This window comes from Astyanax mexicanus, chromosome 12 (assembly GCF_023375975.1).
Source record: "Astyanax mexicanus isolate ESR-SI-001 chromosome 12, AstMex3_surface, whole genome shotgun sequence".
Lineage (NCBI taxonomy): Eukaryota > Metazoa > Chordata > Actinopteri > Characiformes > Acestrorhamphidae > Astyanax > Astyanax mexicanus.
The window spans coordinates 3,797,816-3,824,302 of record NC_064419.1 but is presented as its reverse complement, the minus strand read 5'-3'; the positions used below and the strand labels follow the sequence as shown (position 1 = coordinate 3,824,302).

The 26,487-nt window shown below is 36.8% G+C and overlaps 1 protein-coding gene across 1 annotated transcript; it reads left to right on the top strand.

Annotated features, from left to right (window-relative positions):
• Window positions 1–353: 353 nt before the first annotated feature.
• On the top strand, window positions 354–26,375 carry usp11 (ubiquitin specific peptidase 11). Its single transcript, XM_022670875.2, has 21 exons — window positions 354–591; window positions 2,254–2,363; window positions 4,762–4,892; window positions 5,557–5,674; window positions 6,690–6,835; window positions 8,243–8,304; window positions 9,200–9,299; window positions 10,123–10,296; window positions 11,101–11,259; window positions 12,237–12,461; window positions 13,506–13,589; window positions 13,866–13,960; window positions 14,875–15,081; window positions 16,153–16,277; window positions 16,662–17,186; window positions 17,899–17,969; window positions 18,387–18,499; window positions 19,729–19,878; window positions 20,785–20,900; window positions 21,119–21,207; window positions 22,101–26,375. The coding sequence occupies exons 1-21, from the start codon at window positions 482–484 to the stop codon at window positions 22,227–22,229; spliced, it is 3,039 nt and encodes a 1,012-aa protein (XP_022526596.2). The 5' UTR covers window positions 354–481; the 3' UTR covers window positions 22,230–26,375.
• Window positions 26,376–26,487: the final 112 nt, after the last annotated feature.

The window sequence follows — 26,487 nt, the reverse complement described above, 5'->3', positions numbered from 1 at the left end:
TTTTGGACTCTAATAACTTTATGAATATGAAGTTGTTGTTGTTGTTTGTATTATTTATGGTCTGCATCTTTTTTTATTTTAGGTATTTCTCATTTTCTGCAAATACACATAAATAGTCTATATGGCAATATTTTTATTTGAAATTTGGGAGAAACGTTGTCTCTCGTTTATAGAATAAAACAACAATGTTGTCTTTACATTGTTTTATTCAAACATATGCCTATAAATAGTAAAATCAGAGAAGCTGGTCATTTAAAGTGATCTAATTTTTTGCCAGAGCTGTATATTTATATATATAATTTATAATAAACACACAACTTACAACACATAAGTTACGCCCCTTCCATTTAACCCCGCCCACTTTCGTGTAAGGAAGTCATCATCAGAAGCTCTTCCTTCTTCCTGCGATATAATAATAATAATTTGCGGTGTTTCTCCGCTGGGTTCTGCTGGATTTTCGCGTCGTATTAAATGAATCATTATGGCCTCGACCTGCAGTGGCGTGGCGACGGAGCCTCCGGGGCTGGAGACGCAGCGGGCGGAGATCGAGACGCTGATGCGGGAAGAGGAGCTGCGGGTCGGGGAGAGCTGGTGAGAGTCAGTCCGGCTGCTGCTGGGAAGAAACTCAGAGCTGCAGAGCTCAGTGGCTACAGTACTGTATTAACTGGCTTACTGAGGGCTGGATGCGCTTAATACGCACATATACTCTCAGATATCTCTGCCTGTGCTGATATAAACACATAATAATAAATGTTATTAAAATGTTTAGATGCTGGAGGATGTCTGAGCTTCAGCTGTTGGCTGGGTAACAAGCTTTGGTGGCGTTTAGTTAGTCAAGCTAATGGTTTTGGGCTTTAATGACAGATATATTTTACCAGCTAACTTAGCTAGCTAACACAATTTAGACAATAAAGTCATGAATGTGGGTTTTGTGGAGTGGGTTAGCTGGTAGGAACAGTTCCTGATTAAGTTACACTCATATATTTTCAGTCAGGCTTTTTTAGGAACAGAAAGAAGCTAACGTTAACTAGCTAACCTAATTTAGCTAGGTTAACCTAGTTAGCTTACAGCTAGCTTGTTATGTTATTTAACTAGTTAATGCTGCTTTCAAATGCTTTTAGAAAGAGACAGCGTAGCTTATATCTTACTGTGGGCAGACAGAGCTTATTTGAACACGTTAAGTGTCAAATTTAGCCTAGTCTGGATTAAGAGCTGTCAGTTAGCTAGGTTAGCTAGCAGCTTTGTCATTCCCAAGTTTCACTTTTGAGTTTGTTCCTCAGTCAACCGCCCTGTTTACATCAGTTTCGGTTTAGGCACAGGCTTTAGAGGAGAAGGGAAATTTACCCTGGACACACCTTTTCATCTTTAAAGTTGTATATATATATATATATATATATATATATATATATATATATACAAAAATGTGACATATAATGTGACATGTAATATAACAAATTGAATGTAACTGTAATGTAATGTTACAAAATTATCCACAAAACTAAAGTGCAGCATATATACTGTATGTATATAAACCACACATAACTGTAATTTATAGACTGTTTTTTGGAAGAACACTACTATAATCCATGTTTTTTGTACGTTTGTATGATACAATATGGCACAGTGCTATTTTGAACTGTGACATACATTTAAGTCAGTTAAAATTAATATTTGGACAGTTATACAATCTTCATGATTTGAGCTCTGCATGCCACCACACTGGATTTGAAATAAAACAAAAAAGATATAACTGAAGTAAAGACTTTTAGATTTAATTCAAGGGATTGAACAAATATATCCTATCAAGCGTTTAGGAATTGTAACCATTTATCTACAAAGCATTGGCAATGTCAGTGTTATCCCATAGTATTGTCAAGTGGAGACCTGAAAGCCCAAGAACTGCTAGTGTGCTTGAAAGAGAGCCAAATCCAAAACCTCCATATGAACACAATAATGTTTAGCTGTCAGTTAGCTAGGTTAGCTAGCAGCTTTGTCATTACCAAGTTTCACTTTTGAGTTTGTTCCTTAGTCATTCGCCCTGTTTTAGATCAGTTTCGGTTTGGGCACAGGCTTTAGAGGAGAAGGGAGATTTACCTTGACATACCTTCTCATTAAAAAATAAATAAATTAATTAATTAAATAATATATGTAATGAATGAATAAATGTAATGTAGTAAACCGCACATGTTAATAACTGTAATTAATAGACTGTTTTCTTAAACAACACTACTATTATTGTTCATTATCTTGCAGGTATCTGGTGGATTGTAGGTGGTTTGAGTTGTGGAAGGAATATGTGAAGACCGGAGACCAGAACTCCCCCTCTTTTCCTGGACAGATTGATAACACTGAACTGTTTGAGAGTGAGTCTTGCTTTAATAATAAAAGCGACACTCCAGTTTCATTTATATGTTGAAATCATAACATTTTTTAATTAATTATGTGACGTAGGTGTAGTTACAGTATTACACGTGGATGCTATAGTTTGATGTATGCAGTAATATATAGAATTAATGGTCAATTTTGTGCAAAGATTGAACATAATGCAAATTAAACACAGGAGCTAGCTTTTTTTTCTTCCTCAAATCAGGAGTTTTCCTCCTTACGTTGGCATGGTTTTAATATTTATTTATTTATTTAATTAATTTTCTACTTTTAGAATTTAAAAGAAGATATAACATGTTTAAGATATAAGATGTTAATATTTTACTGCTAAATATGCTACAGGCTCTATGCACATATAATAGTGTGTGTATGTATATACATATATGATACTAGGAGGTAACTTAGTAGGTAGATAACCACTTGTTTGACTGAACAGAGCTGAGTGTTTCCACTTGATTAGTGAAGGATGAGAGGAACTGATGAAACAATATATTATTAGTTAATACTGTTTTTCCCACCCACTGCTGTATGGTATGCTATGCTCAAAATCTGAATTTGTTTTAGAGGCATTAAAGTCATTAAGTTCTAATTATAATCATCATTATGATATGGTGGATTATGCATGGATCCTTGAGTCTTATACTTTTTCTTCCTTTCATCATTTTGCTTTGATTTAATGACAGAAAATGATAAATTTATTTAATACATGGATACTACTGAAATTAATATTGTTTAAATGATCAGAGAAAGTATTAAAACAAGTTAGATAAAGCTAACTATATAAGTTATAGTCTGATGTATAGCAGATATTTCTACAGTCATTCCTAAACAGCTTCATAGTGCTTTATTAAAATCAGGAAGCTTCAGAGAATAAGGAGTGGCTTTACTATGAGAAATGCAGACAGAACTGTTCATGTAGTAATAAGGAAACAGTTGTTTTTAATGGAACATATTTCTCATAGCAATGGACAGATGGACTTATACACATGCAGGCATTCTGTACACGGTATGTGGTGTGATATATCTTTGTTCTTCTGTGTGTTGAAGACTGTAGGGTTAATTCCTGTTGGATAAGATTATTATTATTATTATATATATTGTTTTACCTGTGGAGAAGCTATAATGTACTGTTAACCTAGGTTTTTTTGTTCATGAAGTCTTCTGTTGCTGATGTCCCTTACAGTTGTTAAAGGGTTTTCTAAACAGCACTCACAATGTTTCTGTCATCAACTGCTGCTGTTTTCTTTGGTCCACCTGTTCAACATCTGTTACTTAGTACACCAGTGATGACTTTCTTCTTCAGGACATTACAAACAGTTGCAGCAATGGTTCTGGTTGATTTTCCTTATTATTTCCTTATTATTCCTTAGGGGGAGTCTTAATGAGTGGGTTGGGAATTTGTCTTTCTAAATTGGCAAGAACATGGGATAAAATTCATAAAACATATAAATCATGTTTTCAATACAATAAGAAAATTGTTCACAATACAGTAAGCCTCCACAAATCCCAACATGTCATTGCAGTGTCAGCAGCTATACATACAGTTATGTTTTTATGAGAGTTGTCCTGTTTTTATAGAAATACATATTCTTGTGCTTGGTAATCCAGGCCCTCAAATGTTTAGTATCATCTTGATTCATGGAAGATCTGATGGATATCTAGTGAAGTCAGTTCTCTTTCTTGATAGATCTAGTGATGAATTTGTGATGTTTTTTCATAGCCACAAAATATGTAGTGGAAAATGAGAGAGGGTTTAAGCAGGGATTCGTGATGTTTGGTAAATGGCTCTCCAGTGCACAGTTCATCATAACAGAGCCACTGCATGGGCCAAAAATGAGGGAGTGATGCTCCAGACACAGCAGATTAAGCCTAGGCTTTGCGTATATTTCTCGTGGTAGTTCTAGAGCTGGGCATTATTGTAAAAAGATTAGATCTCAATATTCTTTAAATATTCAAGCTATATTTGATTATAGTTTGGTTTGGTTTGGTTCTTACAGTGGTGGTTTGTCACTTCTTAATTTTTCAGATCATCAAACAAATTTACATATTACTTAGAAACAACACAAGTAATCACTAAATACAGTGTTTAAATTAAGGTTATTATTACTAGGGTAGAAAAAAATCTAAAACTTCATGGCCCTGCGTGAAAAAGTGTTTGCCCCAAAGCTAGTAATTGGTTTGGGCCACCCTTAAAAGCAACAACTGCAATCAGTTGTTTGTGGTAATTTGCATTGAGTCTTTCACAGCACTGTGGAGGAATGAATTTTGTTCATTGTTTTTTGGATCATTGTCCTGTTGCAGAACCTAAGTTCATTTTAGCTTGAGGTCACGAACAGATGGCCAGACATTCTCCTTTTGTTTTTGTGTTGTGTGCAGATTTAGAGACCTACCGTCTGAAGGAGAGGCTGGTGGAGAATGAGGACTTTGTCCTGGTTCCAGCAGAAGCCTGGCGGAAACTGCTGTCCTGGTACGGCATGGTTCCTGAGCAGCCCGCCCTGGAGAGAAAGGTAAGCCCCTTTTTAGACTGTGTGTATTTTTGTACATGGGTTGCAGTGTTGGTAAGAGATAAAGTGTTTAACTTGATGTTCTTGTAATTCAATTAGGTGTTCTAGAAATTGCTACATTAATATGATGTGGGTTAAAATATCAAATTCTGCATCCTGTAAGTGTATAGTGAGTAGACACTGTGGAGTGTGTGTATGTGTATGTGTATGTGGTGCTCAGGGAGTAGTGTTTGTTTTGCTGGGAGCAGTGTTTGTTATTTAGTCTAAACTAGGAGTGAGCAAGGGAGGGGAGAGAGCGACATCAAGCATTACAAATTGGGCTCTCTCTGACTCTGGCTGCTGCTGATGGCCGCTCAGTGTGATCTGGGGTTCAAGCGAGCGTTCTTTAGAACACACATATATATATATATATAAATAAATAACTCCCAGTTCTAGATGTAAGTTTCAAATAATAATAAAGGAATATATTGAAAATAGTTTACTTATTGCATTCGATATTCAGACTTGGCTACAAAATATGAGTTTGTCCATAGCCTATAGAGTCAGGGGTGCAGGAAATAGTTGATTCTGCAACATGTAAATGATCCTAAAAGGGCTTTGACTGGAAAAGCAGTCAAAGTATGTAAAATGCAGGTTTTCATATTGTTTTGAACTTTCTCTTTTGCAGGTTATCGACCTTCCCAGCACTGTCAAAGTTGAGATCTACCCTGTGGAAATCTTCCTCTGTCTCCATAGCAACATGGAAGAGGTTGTGACAGAGCAGTTTAGCCGAACAGACACCATATGTGCGTAAATCAGCTCTTTTTGGGAACAGTGTTCTTTCTGATGGGTTTTCACACAAATTGAGTACAATGAGGATCTCATTTTAAGCCTCTTACGTCTAGTACATGCACTCATTCAAAGCCTTTAATATGGACATACTCCTCCCGTAATGAATGAGGGAGTGATGCTCCAGAAATAAGTCTTATGAAGGCACCTGACTGTGCTAGCTTGGCACTGCCAGCTTTGATGTGTTATATTAGTATGAGTTTTCATATCTGGTCCTGAAGATCTGGGGCCCTTGTTTTAGTGATGTATAGCGTACCGATCAATTGCAGATTGAGCTGCTGGATTTAGGGCATGTCTGTGTGTCTTTGGTATCGGGAGGGCGCAAAAAATAAACGCCTTATGCGGCTCAAAACGAGCAAAAGACGTGAACTTATAATTTTGCTTCTTTGCATCTTAATCATGGGTGTGTTTTGAGCATAACGTGAAATAAACCAATCAGTGTGCCAGTTGTCATTCCCTTTAAGAGGCAGATGAGCTCTGACTTTGGCGCGTTCGTATTTTAAAAGCGTGGCGCTTTTGTGCATCTCAGCAGAAGATACTGACCTGCGCGTTCACGCAGCTCATTTAAGGGAACAGCAATGTTATTTTATTCTTTATTTTGTTCATTATGAGATGCTTTGCCAAGTTTCCAAGATGAATTCAAGCTCTCTGTCAGAATCAGACTAAAGATTCTTAACTAAAAGTAAAGGTTCTATACCAATTTAATTTTTTTGGCTTATGTCTAAAACTATATTCAAGTTAGAACACGTCTGGTTTAACAGATCGTTGCTGGTGGGCTCTCTGCTTGGCTGGATATTTCAGTATAACCCCCTTTTATATTTAGCATCTAATTAGGGTCTGCAAATTAGGTGAGAGGCCTCTCAGGCCAGTCTCTGGCCTTCTGGGAACACAGGGTCTGACATTGCTGGGTTGTAACACAGTGTGTGTGTGTGTGTGTCTGTGTGTCTGTGTCTGTGTGTGTGTTTGATGCAGATACTATTCAGAATGTGATGCAGAAGCAGTTTGAGGTAGAGGAGGATGCAGAACCCAGATTGTGGATGAAGAGTTCGGACACCAGCTGTGAGAGGTTACGAAACACCCAAATGACTGTACTGGACACCTGCCTGGCGCCCGGCATGGTAAAGTTACATATACACATGGATGATATGGCCAAAATGTATAGCAAAATATACTTATATCTTACCTCATTAAATGTAATTTTTTCTTAATAAAAAGCCCTAATGGTAAATCCCACATATCTTACCTTACCTCTTGTTGTGATTTTAGAATTGATCAGCAAACAAACCTATCAGATTGTTCCAGAATAGTTTTTAACAACAGGTTGGAGAAGAAAATTCATTATTAAATCATTATTTAAGCAAAAACGGATTCTTTCAAAGTACAAAGAACACAAAGCAAAACTAAACATAAAAAAGACACTCATTCAGCTTCATGTTCATTAAAGTTTGGGTGAACAAGTGATTTAAGGTAACAAAACCTTCGAAGGTGTTTGATTATTTATGTTCTTGAAAAGTAACTCCGTGTTCTGCCAGTCCGAGACGTAACAAATTACCAGCAGAGAAAAGCCGTCAGTTTCCTGTGCCAAAAGGACAGAGCAAGAGGTCAGCCTTGTGAAGTGGGCGGAGTCAGAAAGACCAAAAAAAAAAAGGGAGTTTTAAGGGAGTTCTCACATCTGCATTTTGAATCCAGATAAATCTGCATCTAGTTCGTTTTCACTCTTGGTTTGATTAGTTTGAGCAGGTGTGAACACAGGAATATGAAATAGTTTGCAGCCGCTCTAACACCCTTAAGAGAACATGGTCTCGGTTCAGTCACCTGTGTGAAAATATACCAAATCAAACCAAAACAAACCAGGCAGAAACTTATTAACTGATTATAACCAGAGTAAACAATAACATAATAATATATATCAAAAATAAAACAAATATTGCCATTAATTAACATCAGTTAGCTCTGGAAAAGTAAACAAATATTCATGATATTCATATATAAGCCTATCACAATAAATATTTTAGTTTGGACGATACATTGTTTTAGAAATAACTGCAATAAACAAAATTATTGTCCTTATATGCCACTGATATGAAGCAATGAAATGAAAGGAAAAATGCAAGGCATACTTTTCCTGTTGTTACCATAGCAAAGACACACTGACACACACAGTGCACAATTGATGACTTAGCCTATAGATAGCTAAAATAGGGTCCACAGTTTTTTACCAAAAAAAAAAATTATCATATCGGAATATTCATGTTAATGGGCTCTCCTCACAAACAAAACACAATAGGCAATATTGAGTTCATCTACCTATATTGTACGATACACAGATAATGAATTGTGTGTTAGTGTGGGTGTGTTAGTGTGGGTGTGTGAGTTAGTTAGTGTGTCTGTTAGTTAGTGTGTCTGTTAGTTAGTGTGTCTGTTAGTTAGTGTTGGTGTGTGTTGGTGTGTGTGTGTGTGAGATATCGTGTGTGTGGGCGTGTTTGATGGTGGTTGTGTTGTGACATGCTCTTCTCGCTCTGCAGACGGTGATAATGGAGTTGAGGAATGCTGATGGCACCTGGCCCAGTTCCAGACCCCAGATCATGTGAGTGAGTTTAGGTGTAGTCTGTGACGAGACCTCTGTAGGCCACTGGTATGCCGTGCACTGGATTGCGCTAGTGTCCAATTGTGGGAGGAGTTTCAGAAGCAGGAAGTTTCATTAAACTTTACTTTGGCCTTCTGTTGTCTGGCGAGCTGAGAAATCTTGGCTTGTGACAAACCCCCACCCAGTAGTGATGTATGTGAATGAATTGGCTGAATTATTACGTTTAATACTAAAACTGTAGTCTCATCATTTTATATAATTGTGGTTTGGATAATGATTTCTTATCTCCTTTTTCTTGCAGCATCTGTATCTTTATCTATTATCAAGGTCTCCCACACTGTGCTCCATTCTTTTATGATTTTAAAAAACGCTCAAAAAGGCGTTCTTATTTTATTTCTTTTTTACTTTTTTTTTTATTCCATTTGTCCCCTAATTTACAAGACCAATTACCCAACCCACTCATTAGGACTCCCCTATCACTAGTGATGCCCCAACACCAGGAGGGTGAAGACTAACACATGCTTCTTCCGATACATGTGAAGTCAGCCACCTCCTCTTTTCAAACTGCTGCTGATGCAGTAGCATTGCCGAGTAGCATCACAGCGCTAACGCTCGGAGAAAAGCACAGCGACTCGGTTCTGTTACATCAGCTCACAGACGCAGCCTTTTGCTGATCAACATCACCCCATGAGTGATGAGGGGAAAGGGCACCATCTACTGTACCCACCCAGAGAGAGAGCGAGGACAGTTGTGCTCTCCCAGGGCTCTGGCAGCTGATGGCAAGCTGCATGAACAGAATTCAAACCCACAATCTCCCGATCATAGTGGCAGCGCCCTCATATTGATATACTCTGTTTGTGTGTGCAGTTGTTAATTTCTTGTTTCGTTCCCTCAGGAGGAATTCTGTGGAAGAGCAGGACACGTATCGAGGGCAGCCTGGAGTGTGTGGTCTCACTAACCTCGGCAACACCTGCTTCATGAACTCTGCACTGCAGGTCAGAGGTTACTGCTTATGTCCTCTTATTATAAATACTGCCCTACAGTACATTACATTTAGTTTTGGGCTTATTTATAGTTATTAGGGATGCACCAAGCATTTGACAAATAAAAATATTCAGCTGAAAATATGAAAAAACTCTTTCAGACTTGGGCTGAATAAGTATAAAGACCAAAAAGTTATACTAAACAATAACTTCTTTATCTGAAGCCCCCTAATGTCTTTCATAGCTGGGGGGCAGCTGGCAAACTGCCAACAAACAGCAGGTTTAAGTTCAGTTTTATGCTCTGTTCACATACATGAAATGTAATTAAGATCCTAGCATTATTTATTGTACTTTGCATTAGTTTAATACATTTTTTCCTACCTAAAATATATTTTGCATTTCCTGCATTTTAGTTCAGTAGTTATTAACTTTAAAAAGAGGCATGCTCATTTGTTTATACGCGCATGGAAAACCCTGAAAAAAAGGAATTTGAAAATAGCAATTTCCAGGCCTGGATAAGTTTTGGAAAAATAAAAAAAATACCCAGAAAGTTTTGGGTATGGAGAAAATATATTTTGAGCTAACAAATATGTCAACTCAGAGTTAATTCAGTAATTTAGCCATATGCAATGAAGCTCTCAGGATCTGACACACATTTTGTTATTAAAAACTGAGTGTCAGCTTTTTTATAATATTCATTTTAGGCCATTTTGGCTTAGATTATAGTTTTAGTGTTTTTTTATTTTATTGTCCATGTCTGCACCAATGTTTTGTTCATGAAAATTGTAAAAAATGTGGTTTAAAAATGAGTACGTGTCTGTTTGTTCATATTTAGTGTCTGAGCAACACGCCGCCCCTGACTGAGTATTTCCTGAAGAATTTGTTTCTGGGTGAATTGAACTTCACCAATCCTCTGGGCATGAAGGGCGAGATTGCAGAGGCCTATGCAGACGTCATCAAGCAGATGTGGTCAGGCAGGCACTACTCAGTGGTCCCTCGTATATTTAAGGTGGGCAAAATCACATGGATATCTCACTACTGCTATAATAACTTGTATTTTCTTATATCATAAAATTAATATAATATTCAGAGCTGTGAAGAAGCCTGTATTAACCATTTAACTCTGTAACAGACAGTGTTGGGCACGTTACTTTGAAAAAGGAATTAGTTATAGTTACTAGTTACTTCTCCAAAAAAGTAACTGGGTTACTAACTGAGTTACTTCACTTTAAAAGTAACTAGTTACCAGTAAAAGTAACTATTATAAAAGTAATTCGATTCCATTAGCAGCTCATCTACTTTACCATTATTATGCACTGAAATACCAAACCTGGTGTTACTATGATGATATAAATAATTATACATGAATACTAATAGCTTTGGAGAAGTTTTAATGGGCACAGTGATGTAAAACCACAGCATTTATGCATGCATGTTATTTTTTATTAATTTTAATATTAATGCTCAGTGCTTTGTTAAAAAAAAAAACATTCGTAAGAAGCTTTTTCGTTTAATATTTTTAAATTCGTTTAATATTTTAATTTCATGTTTTTTCCCACAAGCCTTTAATTTGTCTAATTTCATTTATATCCTTAATTACATATTGATTTTAATATATGGCTGCAAGTAGTTGCAGTTAAATGTCCATAAAATAATACACAATACTACAATAAGATATTTATCATACAGTAAGTTGTCTTTTTTTAAACAGTTTTTCACAACAAAATAATAAAATTTATCACAGTCAAACAGTCAAAAATTATCACACTGCTGTGCTCACCCGTGTTTGTTTGTTTTTTTTGTGTTTATGAAGACGAAGGTGGGCCATTTTGCCTCCCAGTTTCTGGGCTACCAGCAGCACGACTCCCAGGAGCTTCTGTCCTTTCTGCTGGACGGCCTACATGAGGACCTTAACCGAGTCAAGAACAAAGAGTATATTGAGCTCAGGGACGCCGACGGAAGACCAGACCAGGTAATGGCCTGAATATAGAGATAAATACACACAGGCTCTGACATACATAAAAACTGTAAAGTAAATAAATTATAAGCTGTAAAGTGTGTGAATGAGAGATTGAGGTGTAAAAAGACTAGACTGAGTGCTGAGGGCTGCTTTTTAAAATACAAGTGGAATATATCTGTCATAAGTGTAAATACATTCCTATATGCCCTGAAAGGGTCTGTATGTTCACAAGATCAGAATCAGTAATCAAGCATACATAATCAATGTGTTTACATGTGTCTGAAACTGAATCATTACTATTGCTACTACTACTACTAATACTACTAATACTACTACTACTAATAATAATATTAATAATAATAATAATAATAATATAATACAAATAATCATAATAATATTAATAATAATATTTGTAAGAAAAATCAACTCAGAGTAGACAACAGTGTACAAACAAATACATAATACACAGAAGAAACTGGCAATATAAATTCAATTATAAGCAATAAAAAACTTAAGTAAGGTTTGAGATCATAAAACAAACTTTGTTTATAGAAAAATGGATCTGTATAATTAAACAAAGGTTAAAGCTTGTAAGGTTATATCTGTAAATTATAGTTATAAAATATAGTTATTATAGCTATAAAAGTACTAACATAAAATGTGATCTGAATATTGAATGATATTAATAATAATTATGATAATAATTATAATAATAATTATAATAATAAGAGCACAAAAAACAAACACACACATTTAAGTTGGATTATTCTTATTTAGTGCTGTTGTTTTTCCCAAGAACTGGATCATATGTGGTTTTAATTCCAGTTAAACTTTAGGCTAAATTCAGCAAATTAATTAAAGAAATTGTGCACAAAATACACCATAAATAACTTTGGAACAACATCAGCATTTTAATAAAATAAAATAAAAAACTGTTATACTCCGCAGTCCAGATGTTCGAAGGCTAACACTTAATGTAACCCTGACAGGAAGTGGCAGAGGAGGCGTGGCGTAACCACAGGCGACGGAATGACTCTGTGATCGTGGACACTTTCCACGGGCTGTTCAAGTCCACGCTGGTCTGTCCAGAGTGCCAAAAAGTGTCGGTGACTTTTGACCCTTTCTGCTACCTGAGTGTACCCCTGCCCATCAGCAAGGAGAGGGTGATGGAGGTGTTCTTCGTTTCCCTCGACCCTCTGTCCAAACCTGTGCAGGTAAACATACACAGAAGCGTCCTGATAGAGACAGAAGTGTCCTTTTAAAAGCCTTAATTGTTAGCTTCTCTCTGGTTAGTTGGGTTAAAACCTTGTTTTAATGTTATAGCAGTTCTTACTGGTATCATTGGTAGCCCATTCTCGGCTTTAAGCTAAAAGTTCAGGTCCAAAGTCCGAAGAGGTCCCAATCAGAACATCTCTCTCTCTCTCTCCCTCTCTCTCCCTATTGGTGTTCATATTGGTTTTAAATAACTTCATAAAAAAATTACCGTATTTTACGGACTTTAAGGCGCACTGTATTATAAGGCGCATTATCAATGAACAGTCTATTTTCTGGTCTATTTTCATACATAAGGCACACTGGATTATAAGGAACATTTTAAGAGACAATAGTAAGGAACAAGGGAGTTGCTAGATTTTTCTTCTTATAGGGAAAGCGCATAAGTAAACAAAACTACACAGATTTATCTCCTGAAAACTGTTTATTTGGGTGAGTAAAGCACTTCTGTTTATTGACAGTTAGTTAAGATTTTCAATATTTTCAACAGCATAATTAGCAGCAGTGCTAGCCGTGATTAGCAGCAGCGCTTAGCGGTAGTAAATGTCCTCTGATATCACTAAACTGAGGAACCTTGAGTGTTTTGTCCCATGTAGATCAACATGCAGACTACAGTCCGATATACTCACTTCCGTACAGAAAAAAAGCTAGCGCTGCTGTTAGCGGCTAATGCTAAAACTGCTCCAGCCTTAGTGCTGGAGAAACTTTACTGAAAACTCACCCTGTATTACGCTGTACTTCAGCGGAGTGACTTTATTGCTCCTTAATACCTGACTGGTAGAATTCATACGTAACTTGCACCAGATTATAAGGTGTCCTGTTGATTTTTGGAAAAATTTAAGGATATTAAGTATGCGCCTTTATTGCGAAAAAGATGGTAATCAAGGTTTAAATATTTATCTTGATTTAAATATTGGTTTAAATATTGATCTTGTCTCTTGAAAGCATCCTAATTCTTGCTTTTTTTTCTGACTCTTTCTTTCTAGCATAGAGTGGTTGTCCCTAAAGCTGGAAAAGTGATTGATTTGTGCACTGCCCTGTCTCAAGCAACAAACATCCCCGCGAGTCAGGTGAGAGAACAAACTCTATAAAAAGATTTAGCTTCAGCTACTTCAGACGTGTAGATTCAGTGCTGTTCCATTTGTTTAAAAAATGTATTTATATGCAAGTATTTTAAGTTGTTGTCTGATGTATAAATAGTAAGTATGTGACTTTGATTAAGACATTTTTGTTTATTCCTGTTGTTTGGTGAAAGGTTAAAATGGTGATGCAGGTGATGCTGTGATGTGGATGTGTGTGATGTAACATTCTTTACCGTAAATGTCTTTCTTTATCTGCTTTATCAGATGGTTGTGGCGGATGTGTTTAACCATCGCTTCTACAAGATCTACCAGGTTGATGAGTCTCTGAGCTGCATACTGGACAGAGATGACATCTTTGTGTAAGATTGCATTAATCTGTTGAGCAAACATACAGCTTTGTACTTGTAATTCTTACTGCATATGCATTACATGATTATCCAATAACTAAGACCATCCTGCTTGGACATTTAAACCTTTTAGGGCCATTTCAAAATTAAGCCTAGGTTTAAACTACACAGCATTTTGATCAGTTTCTGAGTTTTTATGATTTATAGATATATGTTTGAGTAAAATGAATATTGTTGTTTTATTCTATAAACCACAGACATTTCTCCGTAATTCCAAATAAAAATATTGTCATTTATAGCATTTATTTGCAGAAAATTAAACAAATTATGGCTGAAATAACAAACAAGATGCAGAGCAAGGAGAGTGCATAAATCAATATTTGTTGGAATAACCCTGTTTTTAATTACAGTTTTTATGCATCTTGCCATGTTCTCCTCCACCAGTCTTACACACTGCTTTTGGATAACTTTATGAACTTTAAGCAGTTCAGTTTGGTGGTTTGATGGCTTGGGATCATCCATCTTCCTCTTGATTATATTCCAGAGGTTTTCAACTTGGTAAAATCAAATAAACTCATCATTTTTAAGTGGTCTCTTAATTTTTAAGGGCTATATAACACTTAATTAAGCCAATCACTCCGCGTAATCTACTAAAATAAATGTCAATTTAGTAGTGTTTGCTTTAAGGATAATTATTAAATCACTAACTTAAGGTCTTTGTTGTAGAGCTAACATGAAACAAAAAATATAAGCTCATCTTCACTGTTGGCTGCTTAGCAAAACCAGTTTTGTAGCACTCTAAGTGTCGTCATTCTAGTTCATACAAAACAGGTAATACATCCCTTTATAACACATAATAAACATGAAAGCTAACAGAGAAAAGAAAGTAAGATATGTATCTGGTGTCTTTGCCCATGTTCCTGCAGGTATGAGCTGAGCAGTAGCTGTGTGGATGAGGAGGAAGAGGAGGTGCTGCTGGCCGTCTACATGCGCGAACGCTCCCACTACAGAGACTACGGCTCGGGGGGCAGCAACTACAGCACGTCGCTGTTCGGCCACCCACTGCTCATGGCACTGCCACAGTCTCAGTGCACAAGAGATGCCCTGTACCAGGTCTTCCTGCAGCGACTGGCGTGAGTGCTCATGTTTAACCTGGTTTATTGGTTTGTGCTTCTAGGAAATGCTGAACCAGAAACTAAAAGGATTGTTTGGTCACTATGTCCATCATTGGGTGTAATTAATTAGTTTCTCAGAAAATCTGAATATTATACAAGGCCAATTGGTACTTTTGGCACTGTGGGTAGTGTACCAAGTCCTGCTGGAAAATGAAATCTGTATCTCCATAAAAGTTAAAGATTTGCGGGAAAACTCTGCACTGACTTTGGACTTGATAATAAAACACAGTGGATCAACACCAGCAGATGACATGTCTCTTTATCCAAACCATCACTGATTGGTGGAAACTTCACATAGACCTCAAGCAGTTTGGACTATGTGTCTCTCCACTCTTCCTCCAGACTCTGATCCCTTGATTTTCAAATGAAATGAAAAATGTTTGATTTCTGATGATCAGTGATGGTTTGAAAAAGAGACATGTCATCTGCTGGTGTTGATCCACTGTGTTTTATTATCAAGTCTAAAGTCAGTGCAGTTTTGTTTTCCTGCAGAATCTCACAGCACTTCATGCTTCCCTCTGCTACTGACAACTTTTATAGAGATGCAGATTTCATTTTCTAGCAGGACTTGGCAAACTGCCCACACTGCCAGATTTTGGTGTCAGGAATCAAATGCTTTTATGAGCTTATTGGGAAACGTGCATAGAGCCACCGTGGCACCACCCCTCACCGTCAACCCCCACCAGAGCCCCACCCTTTAAACAGCTCATTCTGAAAGGGTCTGAAACTCTCTTTATGTGATAGTGATTTTCATGACCTCATGAATTTTTTTTATATCCCATAGACCTTTAAAAAAAATTCTAAGTATTTTATATTTGTATCAAGCAAGATGTGAATCATTTAACTTGCCTTTTGTGATGCTCCAAGTCTTGTAATGTGCCTATTGTGCAGGCGCACATTGCGATGACTATGCTGAAACAGTATATATATATAATGCAGCCTTAGTTTTCAGACTCTAGAAATATAGTTTCTTTATCTTCAGATACTGAAAGTAGAAACTGTAACCGGGTCTTTCACTTCCCGTTGCAGGCGGTACGTTCGTCAGCCAGACCCAGCAGAGGAAGTGGAAGAAGAAGAGGAAGAGGAGGAAAATGGTGAAGACAATGATGAAGAGGAGGAATTATACAGGAATCAGCCCAATGGAGTTAGTGGAGGTAATGTGCTCCAGACCTAATTTCTGGATTGATCACCATTGGATCATCATTCCAGGACTACAGTTCCACTGCTTTACAGTTCAGTGTTGGGTGGCTTTATAAAAATGGTTAATTTTTAATTGCTCCTTAGAGTCTTATTCAGTTGGCAATGCTTCTCTTCAAGAACTAGACTGGGCTAGGCTGTGTTTGCACTGGCACATCTGTGTCAGCAATGGGTACAACGTAAAGTAGCTGAATGCATTCATTAAAAAGGGTGCCCACAAATATTTGGACGTATAGTGTTAAAATATATCAACAGTAACATCCATGTCCACATTCATAATAGCAGTTAAGTCTCGGTTCTGATCTCATCCATAATCATTTGTCTTTAATCTTCACACACAGATGATATTGAGGAAGATTCCGAGACAGCAGGACCTTCCAATAGAGTAGAGCAGCCTCAGGAGAACACTCATGATGTTACAGAAGACTCAGAGGAAGCTGGAACCTCCAATACAGTAGAGCAGTCTCAGGAGAACACTCACGGTGATGAACAGAACAACGCCCAATCAGAACCTGGCTCGAACGGTGCAGAAGAGGAGAAGACAGAGGAGGAAGAGTCGAGTAGTGAACAGGACCGGGGCAGCAGCACAGAGGAGGGCCAGTCGGCCGGCGGCAGCACGGACACAAACTCCCAGGATGCTGCAGATGGGGAGCAAGGTGCAGCAGAGGCTTCTGGGAAAGAGGAAGAGGAGGATGAGGAAGAGAAAGATGATGCTGAGCCCATTGCTCAGGTGAATAAGAAGGCTGTGAACAGGCGGCGCTGTGCAGAGAAGAAGCAGAAGCCGCTTTTCATTATTCAAGCCGTGAATTCCAATGGCACCACGGAGCGAGGGATGGCAGACGGAGGGAACACTCTTTCTCTCAGCTGTGAGTCTCACTTTTATTAAAGAAAATGTGGGGGAGGAGCCTCAAAGCTTGATGTTTTCTATTTCTATTGGTCTATGGATTCACTGCAGGGTTAAAGCAATAGGGGACACTAACAACAGACAAAATGGAGATATAGATGTGTTTTTCATTGGACTGCACTAGGGGTGTCTTATGCACAGGTAGCCAAAACAAATGTTTGATCATTTTTCGGCAGCAAACAACAGAAGAGCAGGACACAGACACACACAGAGGCAATGTGCTGAGATTTGGTCTTAGGTTGCCAGTATCTTCGAATACTGATATAATTGATAAAATCGTGCATCCCAATGTACCATTCACTCCACCCATCCATGCAGTCAATATAGGGAACCTAATCTGTTCTTAAGAGAGATTCAGATTAGTGTACTTGTTGAATGAAGCCAATCTTTCATCATATATGTCTTAAAGGCACAGTAACCACAAAAGCATGTTCAAGCTCATGTTTTAATATGAAGCTTGAAAATGCTCATGTGAAAATCAGTTAAGACTATTTTTGGAACATAAAGACAGGCAAACATTATAAGTAGAACTAGAAAAAATATATTAAAAAAAAAACACGTAAATGTGGTATATGTGCCCTTTTATCCTGAATATTTTTACAGTTTAAGATTTTTTTATTTAATTTTTTTTTAATATTTGAGATGGTACAGATTAACTATGTTATCTTTAACAGCACCCCTGTATGTGGCCATCGACTGGGATCCTGACATGAAGAAGAAATACTACAATGAGAGTGAGGCAGAGGTAAGTCTGTATAGGCTACAGGATTTTTTCTATTGTTTCTATATTTAGTATATATGTAAAAGGTTATAGTTGTAAATATATGTGGGTCAGTAAAACATTGTGTGTACGTAGACATAATAAACTAGTTTGACAACAAGGTGTGTTCATGTCCACTTCTGGCGTTGACAACTTACAGCTATATACATTCTATAACCAAGCCTACAGACCTTTTCTCACCATCTACAAAGTTCTCTTTTAGATTTTTATTGGTTATCCAATAAGAGTGAGATCTTTTCAAACACGTCTAAAACAGTTGCTTAACATCACTGTATGAAATGCTCAGCTGATCAGATTCTGATGATGCCGTGTTTGTTAATGCTTTTATCTGACCTCTATAATTCATGTGTTCTGAATTTTATTTATTTTGTTTATGCACAGAGGTACGACAAAGACCAAAGCATGAAGGTCCCTCAGCAGCACACCACAGTGCAGCTGCAGGAGTGCATCGAGCTCTTCACCACAGTGGAGACGCTGGAGGAGGAAAACCCTTGGTAACCTATTTATAAGACCCTCATGCTCTACTTTATATTGTTCCTGGTCAGGGTGTAACAGTATGTGTATTGTTACTGAACCTTTCTTACTGGTACAGGCGTCAAAGTTTATTTCTTGCAGTAGAATGTAGAACACGTGGCACTCTGCTATATAAACCCTCGGTGGAAGAAACTGTAAAGTGCACTGGTTTAATTTTAATTATTTAACTTAATTTTAATTAAGTTATTAATACTGTTTAAACTGAATTCATTCTGAATTGTGAGATTTTTTAATAACTGTTATACTAGTCAATTAAAAAAAATAAAGTGATCTATTTTAAGACTTGATTTCTTTTATTGTTAAAGGTCACCTTCCGCGAAAATCCGATTTTTCTTGTTTTTTGTGGAATACAGTAGGTCTCTCCGAGTTGAATGTGTACACCTGCACATTAAACTGTTTTGCAGCCCCCATTGTCTGCAGGAGCTAAGCAAAGAAATCCCCCCTCCCCCCCTCCGAAAAACGGGTGAATTTTGAATGATCTTTCTGCCTACGTAGGCAGAAACTCACAGACCAGCCCACCTTGGCTCGAGAAACTCCCAGAGGCGGAGCTGAAGCGACGCAACATCACCGCTCATCAGTTAGGAGGTGGGAGGCAGTGAGCGGCAGAGCGGTGGAGGGGCGTCGCAGTGCTCCTAGCCAATCAGAGGAGAGATATTTGCATTCTGTTTGCATGTATGAATATTCATGAGCAAAGCTGGAATCCGGTCATTTTGGACACACCCCTAAAACAGTCCATTAAAAAAGAGCTATACAGAGACACCTGAGCACTTTTTTTTTACAAAAACGGCTCACATGTCATTCATTCATACTAGAGACCACAACTAGACATTTTAAAATGAAAGAAAAAACGACGGAAGGTGACCTTTAATGATTATGGCTTACAGCCAATGAAAACCCAAAAATCAGTGTCTTACAAAATTAGAATATTATATAAGACCAAAACTCCCAATACTTTTGTCAGTGTGGGAAGTGTGCCAAGTCCTGCTGGAAAATGAAATCAACATCTCTATAAAAGTTGTCAGCAGAGGGAAGCATTGTGTTTTGTTTGTGTTGTATTAAAGTTGTCCAATTTTGGTCCTGTTGGGCATGAGCCTGGACCAACCCATGCTAAAGATTTGTGCATAAATTTGTACAGAAAAAAAGTCTGGTAACAAATATTGATTTAACTAAAAGCACTGGCCTTCTTTAGGTATTGCCCTACGTGTAAGAAGCACCAGCTGGCCACTAAGAAGCTGGACTTGTGGTCTCTTCCTGAAGTCTTAATCATCCACTTGAAACGTTTCTCCTACACCAAGTACTCTCGCGAGAAACTGGACTCTATCGTCGAATTCCCTTTACGGTGAGTTACATGTTTTTTTTCTACCATCTTCTATTAAAGATATGTTTGTAATTTCTAGACAAGGTTCGAATCCCATTCATGCAGCTTGCCACCAGCTGCTGGAGTCCTGAGAGAGCACAATTATCCTTGCTCTCTCTGGGTGGGTACAGTAGATGGCGATCTTTCCCCTCATCACTCCTAGGGTGATGTGGATCAGCAGCAGTTTGAAAAGAGGTGGTGGCTGACTTCACACGTATCTGAGGAGGCATATGTTAGTCTTCACCATCCTGGTGTTGGGGCATCACTAGTGATCGGGGCAGTCCTAGTGAGTGGGTTGGGTAATTGGCCTTGTAAATTAGGGAAGAAAACGGGAGAAAAAAGAAAAAAAAAAGAACTGGCCAGAACTACAGAGGACTAAATTTACAATATTTTCTTATATTATTTAATTAACACTGTCCCTATTTTATAAACAAAAATAAATAAAAGAAATTAAATAAAAAACAAACCAAATTAAGCCAAATTGTCAGCCCTTTTTTCACAATTTAAATAAATTAAATAGCCTAAATTTATTTTTGTCTTGCTTTTCAAAGAAAAGGCAAATATAAAACTACAATTGAAAAAAAAAAATCATTCAATATGTAACGTTTTAAATAACGTGTGATAAAGTGTGAGCCAGTAAGTGTGGGCCTGCCACCACTGCTTAAACAAATCCTAGCGTTAGAGAAAACAATGCTATATGAATTAAAATTAATAAACTACTTATTGTTCAGGATGAGGTTTTCAGTCTATTCACATTTTGCCTGAACAACAAAAATGTTTCCTTTCCTTCTTCCTTTTTTTTGGCTGATTAATTTTGGTTGTCACATATTCAGTGTATCCATAGTTCATAGTGGGGGGAAAAAGGATTACTCCATTTGTTTTTTGCAGGTGTCTGGATTTCTCGGGCTGCCTCCTGAGGAAAACAGGGACCGACTCTGAACCTCCCAGCAGATACGACCTGATCGCTGTGTCAAACCACTATGGTGGCCTCCGAGACGGACACTGTAAGTGCCATTTTCTTCAAGATTGCTTTTTAAAGGCATAGTTCAACCATTCAAAGCTATTCTATACTAACAGTTAGGGAAAAATGCTTTTTTTTTTTCAGTCACAATACGTCAGTTTGGTATTTGAGTCATTTTAATTACGCTAATTCTTTTTCAAGAAATGCATTAACACCTTTATTATTAATTATTTATTATTTTCTTTCATTCTCTCCACCCAGACACCAGCTATGCTCAGAACAAGGACAACGGACGATGGTATTATTTTGACGATAGCAAGGTGACCTGTGCAAAGGAGGAACAAATTGTGGTAAGAATAATTTAAGAATAATTTAATAATTTAAGATTTCTAAATAATCCAACTCAAATCCATCACACCCACTGTGTTTATAGTACAGCATTCATAATTGTAGTCAGTGGCTTTCTTTTATTGGCTGAACTTGGAACGTCCTCAGTGATTGATGTGCTGTTTAAGCAGATCTCACAGTACAGGTCTGTGCACTTGCTATTTCTTCGTTGCTATTGTTTATTCATTATTTATTTAACCTCCTCTGGTAAAATTAAACCAGGTTTATTTTTAATTGAGTCTTTAAAAGGGTATAATTGCTTTGTTTTGCTATTATATAATCGTAACAGTGCTATTTAAAGGTTATAAAATGTAATAATAATAATAATATTGTGTATCGCCATCATTTCTGGGACAATATATTATCCACAAAAAAAATATATTGTGACGGGCCTACCTCTGCTCAAGTAAAAAAAGACAAATAAGTAAAAGGAGTACCATAAAATGTCAGAAATGTATGTTTTTTCTTTTTTTTTTTAATGGTACTTCATCACATACTTTAATTTGTGTTTGTTACCTACAAAGCTTTCATTCATATATATTATTTTAATCATATTTTAATCGAAAGTATTTAATTTCAACCACTAGGAGGCATAGTATTCAGTGCTTGAAAAGCAACAGTGTAACTTGTCAGCAAAAATGGCTTTTGCTGGACAAATTATTACATTTTGTTTAGCAAAATACCATCAGGAATATGTGCGAAATAATTTTTTTTATTATTATTAAAAATTAATATTTTAAGTTTATTCACACTTTAAAACCCATTAAACCTAATGCTATAATTTCTGCATCTCTGATTAAAAGTGATAAACTACTACTGTATGTTTTTCTGTTTTTTGTTTTTTTTTTCTTTGCAGACCAACGCTGCCTATCTTCTGTTCTACCAGCGGCAAGACAAGATCCGCTATCCGACGCTTCCTCCACCGGATAATCACATTGCTTCCTCCAATCACGACAGCGTCCCCGGACCCATGGACATAGACTGAGACAGTCCCACTCTGCTGTTTGTTGTGTTTTATTTTGTTTCCTTGCCTTCCTGCCGTCTCTCCCTCTGTATTTGTGATCTCTCCCACTCTCAGGTTAATCAGGGAGGTGTTTTTGTTTGGTTATTGTTTGTCTTTTTGTTCGTTTTCAAAGAAAAAAAAAAACTTGAACCTTCTGCCTCTTCTCCGACCGAGGCCGGAAGGTGGGAGGCGGGGGCTACTCTCTCTCAGGAAGAGGTTGAGGCATCGTGGGTAGGGGACTCGTCGTAGTTATTCCTTCTTAAAGGCGATAAGCGCACAGGGACCGGTTGAGCCGGTGGAGCCAGGCTGGCGTACCGCAGGGTTTGATTGCGCTGCTCCATTTATTATTTTTTTCGTTTGTTTGTTTTGTTTGGTTATTCATGTGGGTTCTGCGCCGGAACTACGCAGGCTCGGGGTGCCACTCAGTCGCGAGTGCTTGAGGTTGACCTGTGGTTCATCACTGCTTCTGATTTTCAGAGCAAGATAAGCATTGAGCTGCTTTGCCTGCAGCCAGTATTCTGGGCCTGTGGTGGTGAGGATGTGGGGTGAACTAGATCTGCTGCCCTTAGTCTGGCTTAACCCTGAAACCCTGATCCAGACATGCAGGTTCGAAAGTGAGGGACTATGCACTGCAAAAATGATCTCTTAGCAAATGAAATGATTATACTATACTATCTACATCTGGTTATTTCTCTTAAAAACACTTAAATGAGACACTTGAATAAGTCACTAGATAAAATGATAAAAAAAGAGGTTTAAAAAAACAACAACTCTATGAACCTTAATTAATATTATAATATACTGAGAATAAATAATTTGTACAAACAGTGAATATTGAATATATATATAGATATTTTTAGTACATTTAACATTTAAATTTACTTGATGATATACAGCTCTAAAAAAATTACGAGACCACTTCAGTTTCTGGATCAGTTTCTCTGATTTTGCTATTTATAGGTTTATGTTTGAGTAAAATGAACATTGTTTTATTCTATAAACTACAAATATATAAAATTATAAAAACTATAACATTTCTTCCGAATTCCTAATAAAAAATTGTCATTTAGAGCATTTATTTGCAGAAAATGAGAAATGGCTGAAATAACAAAAAAGGTGCAGAGCTTTCAGACTTCAAATAATGCAGAGAAAACAAGTTCATATTTGAATAACCCTGGTTTTTAATCACAGTTTTTATGCATCTTGCCATGTTCTCCTCCACCAGTCTTACACACTGCTTTTGGATAACTTTCTGCTGCTTTACTCCTGGTGCAAAAATTTAAGCAGTTCAGTTTGGTGGTTTGATGGTTTGTGATCATCCATCTTCCTCTTGATTATATTCCAGAGGTTTTCAATTTGGTAAAATCAAAGAAACTCATTATTTTTAAGTGGTCTCTTATTTTTTTCCAGAGCTGTATATATCATTTTTGCAGTGCATCACCCATGCTACATTTTTGATTTAGAGCCTACATTTAGATTAAGTTACACTGTTTGAATATTCTCTCTTTTTTAAAAGTCTAAAGCTGGGCTTAATCTGAAATATTTAATATTAAAAAATTTAATTGGCCACTTCTCGTTTTATACTTGGTATAAGGATGTTTCTTATAAACTCCCTTATAAAAATAGTTAAAATTTTGCCCTAGATTTTCCCTCACATTTTCAGAATTAGACATTTAAACTAAAGTGACTTAAACTTAAGCCCAAAAAATGTGTTTTAAGAGGTAAATTGACTTGAATCATGTTATAAAGTGTCTAGAAACTTATAAATTCATCAAATAATATTTATTTTGGTCAGATAACTGTAGACACACTAGCTAAGTCTAGCTTTAGATTTGAGTTACACTGTTGTTTGGATATTCTTTAAAATAAGCTTAATCTGAAAACACTGCGAAAAATTACCACTATTTTTCACACATATTTCTATACATAGTTTTATACTATTCTTAAAAGGGCATTTAATAAAAACTCCCATAAAACAAATATGACATTTTTGCTAATATCCTGATATTTCCCAAAGTAATAAATTTCCCAGAAATTTATATAAATTATATTATTCTACTCAAAGTATTTCAAAATAAGAAAGAGTAGATATATTGACTCGTATTTATACGATCATACTTGCCAAGATAGCTTTTTTTTTTTTGCTGCATCGTCAAACTTAGGTTCTAGGTTATTGGAGTACAGTTTGTTCACTGTTTGGTGATTTATTTCTCTGCTGTAGTTAGCATGTAGGATAAACATGGCTAAGTTAGCTATTATGCTAAATGAGGCATGTTTGAGCTGAGAAATCACCAAACTGTGAAGAAATCCAGCCCTTGGTCTAAGACCACTTTATTTTTCGCACTATAAGGCGCATCGGGTTATAAGACGCATTTAATGCGACACTAGTTAAAAAAAACAGAGGCGCCGCCATGTTTTCTTTCTGATTCTGCAGATCTCACTACCCAGTTTAAAGCTAAGCTAAGTTGAGCTAAGTAAACAAAACTGTAATTCTTAACAAAAGAAACATGTTAATTTATAGCCAAACAAGTGCTGGATGTTAATTAACAGAGATTTCTCTCCTGAAAACTGATTATTAGGGTGAGTAAAGCTCTTCTGGTTATTTACAGTAAGCTCTTTTTCCAGGGTGATATTAGCTAGCGCTTCGTCCCACGTAGCTTGTTTTTTTGACATGGTAAATGCAGAGGCTACAGTCCCATTAGCACGGTTAGTGGCTAATGCTAATCCTACTCTAGCAGTGCTAGCTGGGGTTAGCATTATGCTAAGGGCCAATAATTCTCACATTCTGAACGGCGAAAGCTAAGCGGTTAGCGGCTAATGCTAATACATTAGTCTTTGTGCTACAGAAACTTCACTGAAACGCTGGCTTTATTGCTCCTTAATACCTGACTGGTTAAATTTATACATAAAGCACACCGATTTTTGATTATGATGCACTGACAATTTTTGGGAAAATTAAAGCTTTATAAGTGCGCCTTATAGTGCAAAAAATACAGTATGTTTATCTATTTTTTTTCTATTTGATAATTGTTGCATTAGCAATCTGCCTTTTTAATTCGGCTTCAGAAAACCTTTTCACACGTCCAGTCCGAGATTTTGATTGGTTGTTCTGTGTTTAAACTGTGTCCAGTTCGAGGGATTGTGGCCGGTTGTGCTTTTTTGTTTTTGTCTAAATGCTGGAAACCTGCTTTAAAGGAAGATTTAAACCAAAAATACTAACAAAAACTGATTAAATGAATTATTAATGAAAGGCAAACTGTCCCAACGTTAGCTAGCTAACTCCATTACTGTTAAGTGTATGAGGGATATGCTATGCTATGTTAGCGAGGTTATTAGCCTTTTATTTGATGTTAATGATGTTAGCAATTTTGTTGAATGATTCCTCCTGAATGGGTTGCATATATATATATATTATTTTTATTTTTTGTTTGTTTATTTGATTGTTTTTTTGTCACTTATATCAGGGACAGAGCTGTCAGAAATGTAACTGTTGCAATATGATTTCTGTGAACCTCTAAACTTAGCAAAAGGAGCAGAATATTTTAGGTGACATAGCTTTGAATCACTCGCTCATCAGCTATTTATTTTCTTACCTGCCGGACGCAGAAAAACGAGCGAGTTTTAATCACACTTCCAGCACATCCGTGTCTCCGCCTCCGCCGTCTCAAACACATGCAGCAATCAAACAAACGCTTTGGGATCTTCCACGATTTTTGGTTCCCATCTTTTTTCCACTGGGACAGAAACTCTTTTGCAGGACACAAACGGGGACATATTTTTCAGCAAGAATTTGTATTTTTATTTTTAATGAAAGAGTTAAAAAAAAAACAAAGGAGGATATAAATATTAAGTTCTCTTTTTCATCTTTTGTGTGCAATTTATAATTAACTCTTTGGAGCGATGAAAATATTTCAGTAAAGTGCTTTCTGGATAGAGCTCTTAATGATTTTTAAAAATGCATCTGTACAGTATTTTTGTATTGTAATAAATATCTTTGATCATATGGATTGGATGCTTGGGGGTGGGCGAGCTTTCATTTTTATTTTGTTAATAGATGGAATATATAATTGTATACTCATGTTTTGATATGAATAAATGACAGTATGTAGTATTGTTGCAGATTTTAAATTTTGTATGAAATATTTGACTTGCGGTCTCCTTTTTAAAACCATTAGTTTGAACTGCAATTACCTTTGTCGAGTAACCCCCCTTCATTTACCCACAACATTTTAAGTCATTT

What these genes read in the sequence shown, in the direction of transcription:
- usp11 (XM_022670875.2), top strand. Translation starts at nt 482, where the DNA reads ATGGCCTCGACCTGCAGTGGCGTGGCGACGGAGCCTCCGGGGCTGGAG. An exon ending in AGTTCCAGACCCCAGATCAT is followed by an intron (nt 8,305 to 9,199) that starts GTGAGTGAGTTT and finishes TCGTTCCCTCAG; the next exon opens with GAGGAATTCTGTGGAAGAGC. An exon ending in TGGTCCCTCGTATATTTAAG is followed by an intron (nt 10,297 to 11,100) that starts GTGGGCAAAATC and finishes GTGTTTATGAAG; the next exon opens with ACGAAGGTGGGCCATTTTGC.